This window comes from Penaeus chinensis, chromosome 2 (assembly GCF_019202785.1).
Source record: "Penaeus chinensis breed Huanghai No. 1 chromosome 2, ASM1920278v2, whole genome shotgun sequence".
Lineage (NCBI taxonomy): Eukaryota > Metazoa > Arthropoda > Malacostraca > Decapoda > Penaeidae > Penaeus > Penaeus chinensis.
The window spans coordinates 13,744,382-13,751,881 of record NC_061820.1 but is presented as its reverse complement, the minus strand read 5'-3'; the positions used below and the strand labels follow the sequence as shown (position 1 = coordinate 13,751,881).

General features: G+C 41.6%; 3 protein-coding genes across 4 annotated transcripts in view; 2 read left to right on the top strand and 1 right to left on the bottom strand.

Moving 5' to 3' along the window:
* LOC125035410 (neural Wiskott-Aldrich syndrome protein-like) overlaps nucleotides 1–378 on the bottom strand; it is a 21,367-nt gene extending 20,989 nt beyond the window's left edge. Inside the window, exon 1 of one of the 2 annotated variants that reach the window (XM_047627789.1) lies at nucleotides 258–378. The gene's annotated coding sequence lies outside the window, so the exon portion shown is untranslated. The remainder of the gene's footprint in view (nucleotides 1–257) is intronic. The other variant, XM_047627795.1, reaches the window with a different exon arrangement.
* LOC125034198 (fibrocystin-L-like) overlaps nucleotides 1–7,500 on the top strand; it is a gene marked incomplete in the record, with an annotated part of 1,068,345 nt that overhangs the window by 389,533 nt on the left and 671,312 nt on the right.
* Nucleotides 2,182–7,500, top strand: part of LOC125035301 (trifunctional purine biosynthetic protein adenosine-3-like) — a 9,978-nt gene continuing 4,659 nt past the window's right edge. The window contains exons 1-10 of the mRNA XM_047627600.1: nucleotides 2,182–2,328; nucleotides 3,182–3,346; nucleotides 3,618–3,725; nucleotides 3,902–4,041; nucleotides 4,217–4,391; nucleotides 5,162–5,375; nucleotides 5,884–6,014; nucleotides 6,285–6,408; nucleotides 6,664–6,886; nucleotides 7,338–7,500. The exon at nucleotides 7,338–7,500 is cut by the window's right edge and continues 60 nt beyond it. Coding sequence (XP_047483556.1) covers nucleotides 3,182–3,346; nucleotides 3,618–3,725; nucleotides 3,902–4,041; nucleotides 4,217–4,391; nucleotides 5,162–5,375; nucleotides 5,884–6,014; nucleotides 6,285–6,408; nucleotides 6,664–6,886; nucleotides 7,338–7,500 — 1,443 coding nt within the window. The 5' untranslated portion in view covers nucleotides 2,182–2,328. The remainder of the gene's footprint in view (nucleotides 2,329–3,181; nucleotides 3,347–3,617; nucleotides 3,726–3,901; nucleotides 4,042–4,216; nucleotides 4,392–5,161; nucleotides 5,376–5,883; nucleotides 6,015–6,284; nucleotides 6,409–6,663; nucleotides 6,887–7,337) is intronic.

The following is a 7,500-nucleotide window of genomic DNA, read 5'->3' as shown; positions in this document are numbered from 1 at the left end:
AGACTTATAATAGCAAAATAGGAAAATTAGAAAAGAGGTTGACCTATAATAGGAAATCAGGAAAACCGATACGAGATAAAAACCAGGTTGACTTCCCCTATTATCTATGACCCACTTCCGATCTCTTAACCAACACCCATCAGGGCCACCGAAACAGACACTTCCTATTAAGTGTAAGCCCATATAACCCCACCACACTACACCTAGCAACGTGCAAGAACTCAATAGGTGAATAACAGGTGTATAATGTCCCATACTTGCATAGATTTAGTGAAATGAGTGAGATTCGTAATCCTCGCTGGCGGAACTGCCCTCCGTTTGTGTACATCTGTAGTTCCTTCCTTCGCCGACAGATGGCGGGCCGAATCTGTCAGAATTAGAAAACGAGAAATTCTTAGTTTGAGGGGAGACTTATTTGCAGGATTTGTTGTTCCGTTATATTTCATGGTTGGTATGTGCAGCTTAACATTTGATTGGAGCTGCCGTTTATGATGTGTAGTGTATTTTTCTGTTCCGAATCTTTTTCTTTTTTGCTATAAGAATCTTAAATAGTATAATTTTCCTATTCTATTTGGGTGTTAAGTTGCGGGCATCTAAAGACTTTTTAGCTAATGGATAGATTATCACAGGTAGTTCTAGAACCAGAACCATTCTGAAGAGGGGGCAGTTGATAATGGGGGTCCTTATAAACCTTCGGTAATTAATTGATATTGTACCATTACTATGTTGCTGTAGGAAATCAGTTTAGTTTACACCGTAGGTCATGCTCACTTTGAGTGGATTGAAAATAGTTTATGGAAAGTTTTAGCCATGCTTCTTTTTATACCCTGCCATTACCTCGACAGAGAAAGATCGTCATTCTATGTTTTATAATGATTTGACAGTGAGAATGATAATTGCCGATTATATGTTTTTGGATGATCCGAGAACGATGAGGTTCCTCCGTCAGTACATCAAATATCATTTCATAGAAAAGGGGCGCCGACCTTTCAACAGGGGGCACCAGACTACTTACAAAGCAGTAAGGGGGGGGGGACAACTGCCCCCAGTTGCCCCCCCCCCTAAATCCGCCACTGGTGGAACATGATAATACATTTATATTTACACAATGGGGATGGATATATTTCTTAAAAAGTGAGTGAATCTAAAATGTATTCCATATCAATATCTCCTATAATCAATATATACAAATTATGTGCATCCATGTGTATTTCCCTACACACACGCGCGCATTGCGCATTCACACACACACACACACACACACACACACACACACACACACACACACACACACACACACACACACACACACACACACACACACACACACACACGTGAGAGAGAGAGAGAGAGAGAGAGAGAGAGAGAGAGAGAGAGAGAGAGAGAGAGAGAGAGAGAGAGAGAGAGAGAGAGAGAGAGAGAGAGAGAGAGAGAGAGAGAGAGAGAGAGAAGCGCATACTTAACACTAACACGCACATATAGTCAAGAAACCACATTACAACTTATTGTACCACATAACAAAATTTAATGATTAAGTAGATGATATTACCATATTAAAACGGCGTATAATTCCTGTGTAAACGACCATGTGGCTATACTCGCCCTCCACGACAGACTGACGATGCAATCAGCCGATGTGGTCAGCAAACTCTGTTGCTACTGTGCACTTTGGGAAGCCAAGCAAGATCTTTCCTGTTCCCTAAATCATTCCTTTCGTGACTTATCGTGTGTATTTTATGTTATCACATTTACAGTCCTCCGTTTTTTTTTTATCTATTGCTGTTGTGAATTCCATCATTGTGTGACTAATCCTGCTGAGTGCGCAAAGTGATGCCATGCATGAATTCTTGCAATGCCGGTGTTCAAAAAGTCTAATCGAAACGACCCTACGAAGGACATGAAAGGGTATTCACATCACACGATTCGGTTTCCAGACAGGGTATAGGTCGGTAAGGCAGGAGGGAGACGGAGTGCCCTTAGGGTGCAGGACAGGTTATCCGAACCCACAGACAACCACGTGATTCAGCGATGCGGCCTTGAATCTAACTCCTTTCCATTAATTTTTTTGATATTTTCTTCCCTGTTATGTTTAACTGTCGACAGCCGTATGACCTCGGATGTGATTTAATTTTTTTAATGTACTCGAAATTTCCGAAAGTGGAGTGTTTAAAAGGGTGTCACATTATCCCCGCTGGCAACTAGCTGCTTGGGAGGATCGGGCACCGTGTTGTCTCGACGCCAGTGTTCACTCGGCGTGGGCACTTGTGGGGCGGCTGGAAGGGCATTTGGCATATTGCGAGTTTTGGGTTGTCGTCGACCAATTGAAAGGTAAATATGGGTTAGGTTGTTTGTTTGTTATGAGTGTTGATGTGTAACATTCGTGGTAATGAGTGCCAGGTGTTGTTACAGCCAAATAATCTTAATTTCTCTCGGTTGATGTGCTTGTTGTGTTAGTGTTTGTTAATAAGCAGAGGTTACGCTTTCGTGTTCTACAGTTACATATGCCTAAATAGTGTAAAGTAAAGTTCATTCGTTTTTAAGTACAATGGTGTATCTTACATTAGTAGTTACCCCTCACGTAAACAATCCTGCTCAATACATCTTGCAAACAGTTAAATCAATTCACAAACGCATAAAAAAAACTATATAAGCAAAGGAGACGTAGTGAAGTTAACCACATGGCATTGATGACAAACTTTTTTTTTTCTTGCAAATGTAATCACTTTGCGGGTTATCGTCAGCGTTGCGTCAACATCCGCAGGCAACACGAGGTGGGATAGGGCATCGGGGGCGGGGGGGGGGGGGGGGTATGATCGGAGCTTTGATCATTTTGATTCGAGGAACTATTTCCCATTTTTTTTTTTTTTTTTTTGCTTATCTGTCTCTTGGCACTCTGGTAGGTATTGCCAGTTCTTTCATACTATTATATTTTATTTTACGTCAGTCTGCATGTCATTCCGTACTATTTAAACTTGTATCTCTAATCGCATTTATGATCAATCATGCTTGTTTCATTACCTTACCAGATACTTTATTACTGAAATACACACACACACACACACACACACACACACACACACACACACACACACACACACACACACACACACACACACACACACACACAGAACCACGTAATCGAGCCTTTTATCTAGAAAATCCCGACCCCGGTTCCCCACAGATGAGCGTCGTGCTGGTTCTGGGCTCGGGCGGGAGGGAGCACGCCCTGGCAACCGCCCTGGCCTCCTCCCCCTCCCTCGCCTCCGTCCTCGCCGCCCCTGGTAACGCGGGGACTCACGCCACGCCGAGGGTCACCAACATCGCCATAAATGTGAAGGATCACCAGGTTGGTCATTTTTTTTATGTCGGTAGAAGAATGTGAGTGGTTATAGGCCTATTCCTGTACATTAAATGAGATTGTAGTAGCAGTAGTAGAAGTAATAGTAATAGCAAATTGTTTTCAGGTATGACTATTAACGAAATTGTACTTACCATAATTATTATATATATATATATTTTTTTAAATATCTATCATCAATAGTCCATACTCACTGTTATTGGCATTGATTCGTATGGTTAGCTTCTAATATTAATTTATACAATGTGTTCTTCCCAAGAGTGTAGTGGCGACGTGCCGGGAGCGAGGTGTGTCCGTGGTTGTCGTGGGGCCTGAAGATCCTCTGGCAGACGGCTTGGCAGATTCACTCAATGATGCAGGAATTAAGGTCAGTGGTCAGGGAAATATTCTGTCTCAGGATTTATAGAGTGTGATTTTTAAAATTAAAACAAAATGGGGCTAATATTCCACACGACTACTGAAGCAGCCATACGTGCTAATTGTTGCATGTATCACTGGTTATTTCCTTTTGATTGAGTAATTAATTCCATCCATATAAAACAGGTGTTCGGTCCGAGTAAGGGCGCGGCGCAGATCGAGTCGAGCAAAGCGTGGGCGAAGGACTTCATGCAGAGACAGAGCGTCCCAACGGCTCGCTACCGTACTTTCACTTCGCCTGCGGACGCCAAGGAGTTCATAAAGAGGTGCCGCAAGATTAGTGCATCATTTAAATGAATATATATGTGGTTCCATAATCCAGATTAACAATTGATTTATCTTTTTAGTTGTTAGTATTGTTGTTATTGCCGTAGTGTTGCTAAAGCCAAGAGCAGGAGCGCTTAAGATTTCGCATCCAGTGTTGTCTATTTTCCCTTGTAGTGAGTCCTGGTGCGGCTACGTGGTCAAGGCGTCCGGGCTGGCGGCTGGGAAGGGCGTGGTAGTGACCACCTCCGTCGCTGAAGCCCTGGAGGCCGTGGACACCGTGAGCAACAGCTTCGGCGTCGCTGGTGACACGCTGGTGGTGGAGGAACTCCTTCAGGGCGAGGAAGTGTCGGTGAGTAGGCACCAGTCCTTTTGTTACTGCTTTGAAGATTTGGCTCCTAGATTCTGTACTGTCAGTTTCTTGTAGTGTTTTAGGGATTATATATATATATATATATATATATATGTATATGTACATATATATGCATATACATATATACATATACATACATATGTATACATATACATACATACATATATGTATATAATATATGTATACATGTATATATGAGTATATGTATATACATACATATACATGTGTCTTTATGCATATATATATATATATATATATATATATATATATATATATATATGCATATCTGTGTGTATGTGTATGTATATATCTTTGAGTGTGTGCGTGCGTGTGGGTGTGGATGTGGGTGTGGGTGTGGGTTTGTGTATATGTATACATTTATATATGTATGTGTGTATGCATATGTACACACACACACACACACACACACACACACACACACACACACACACACACACACACACACACACACACACACACACACAGATATATATATATATGTAATATTTACTTATTTATTTACTTATTTATTCATTTATTTGACACAAACGCATTTTCAGTTTTATATTTTACCACAACAACTCTCTCTCTCTCTCTCTCTCTCTCTCTCTCTCTCTCTCTCTCTCTCTCTCTCTCTCTCTCTCTCTCTCTCTCTCTCTCTCTCTCTCTCTCTCTCTCTCTCAATCTCTCCCTCATTCTCTCTCTCAATCTCTCCCTCATTCTCTCTCTCACTCTCTCTCTCCCCCCAGGTCTTGTGTTTCACGGACGGAACCAGCATCTCCGTCATGCCGCCCGCACAGGATCACAAGCGTCTGAAGGAGGGCGACCAGGGCCCCAACACGGGCGGGATGGGCGCCTACTGCCCCTGTCCCTTGGTCACGCAGCAGCAGTTGGAGACCATCAGGGAAACTGTTCTCCAGAGGACGGTGGACGGCCTTCGGGAGGAGGGAATCCCCTTCGTGGGTAGGTCTTTCCGCGATGTTATTGTTTTGTTTATTATTATTTATATAATTCTGTTACTATTATTATTATTGGTATTCTCTTATTTTTATTATTGTTGTTTTGTTGTTGTTGTTGTTACCATTATATAATTATTATAATTATCATAATGATTATTTGGAATAATAAGTATTAATCAAAATTAGTATGTGTAATGATTATTGTTTATGAGGATAATTAATAATGATAATAGTAATGTTATTAATAGTTTTAGTTATTATCATTATGATTATTGTTATTAATATTTTTGTTATTATTGTTATTATTATTGTTATTATTATTACTATTGGTATTGTTATTATTATCATTATTGTTATCATTATTATTACTATTAATATTATTGATATTACTATTAGCATTGCTGCCGATGCTATTTTTGTTTTATCCTTATTAGTAGTATTGCCTTTTTGAGGAAGGTATTGGGATATCGGGAATTAACGGGATATTAAAATCGATCAAATGTACACGCCAGGAGTCCTCTACGCCGGATTGATGTTGACGTCATCAGGCCCAAAAGTCCTGGAGTTCAACTGCCGCTTCGGTGACCCGGAAACTCAGGTCATCCTCCCTCTTCTGCGCTCTGACCTTTACGATGTCGTCATGGTGAGTATATTTATTTATTATTATTATTTTGTTTCATCTTAAGGGTTTTGCCTTTCTAATTCGTATGTTTTTTGTTATGTTTGTTTAATATTTGTCGATATTTTAAAATGCCAAATTTGTAGAAATATGAAGAGGGCTTATGCAGATGTTCATGTAAGCCTTTCCGTAACTCGCTCATGGATTACATGTTATACAAACATACACGTGTGTCTTTAACGCTGTCGAGTATATGTAATAACACATTCATTTTTAATATATTCATTTTTACAGGGTTGCGTCGAGAGCCGTCTAGGGAATGTGGAAGTGAAATTTGACGCCGAGATGAGCAGTGTCGCGGTCTGCCTGGTGAGCGGAGGTTACCCGGGCTCCTATCCAAAGGGAAAAGTCATTACAGGTGGGTAAAGTCACTCCCGTACAAGAAGGTTTGATTTGCGTTCGTCTTGGTTGATTATAGATATGGTGGGCACTCGTGTTTTGTTTAGGAATTCATTGTTGTGTGAAATGAACTATAAAAGAGGTATAGTATGTTTACGCTATTGTATATTTCGAACAAGGGTTGCCAGGGATCTTATAAACATTCTTATTTATTTAAAGCCATTCGGATGTCTTTCAAACCAGAAATTTCACTTATTTGTCTGCGCTCCCACAGGTGCCGAAGACGTGACGAAGGACGACGCCTCCGTCCGGGTCTACCACGCCGGGACGAAGGTCGACAGCGACGCCCTCGTCACCTCCGGCGGTCGAGTTCTCGCCGTTACCGTCACCGACCGCAGCCTCGCCGCAGCCGCAGCCAAAGCCACGGACGTCGCCGGCAAGATCCATTTCGACGGAGTTTTCTTCAGGAGAGACATCGCAGCGAAAGCCATAACTAGGTCAGCTGAGTGACCGATTTGTTATTCCCATAATATATGTTTGTGATGTCTGACATGTGTTTTCATTTTGTAATCCAAACAGTATTTTTCTTACCCCCTGAATCCATGCTGTCTGAGACTGCTTTTTATTCTATATTCCGATCAATATGATGTGAACACTATTAACTAGATGTATATAAAATTAGATAACCGGTTTCGATTCTACCGGACCATTAGCTTTCTTCTTTCTAAACCAGCGTTTATTACTCAGTATAAGAGCAGGTTGGAAAGGTAACTGGATACACCTCTTTCTGATTTACTATTTAGCGTCTCTTTAGTAACGCAAGCTCTGTTTTTTTTTTTTTTTTTTCTAAAATTATGAAGATGGCAAAACACTCAAGACAAACTTTGTCCCGCATACATAATTGAATAGTCCTCTCTGTGGACATTTATGACAACTACCCTGCTGCAGAAACGCTGTATCCCAGGGTGGCGTGACCTACAAGGGCAGCGGCGTGGACATCGAGGCAGGGGACGCCCTTGTCGCCGCCATCAAGGATGTTGCCGCCGCTACCTCTCGCGCGGGCGTGGTGGGCGGCCTGGGGTCCTTCGGCGGCCTCTTCGACGTGAAGGCA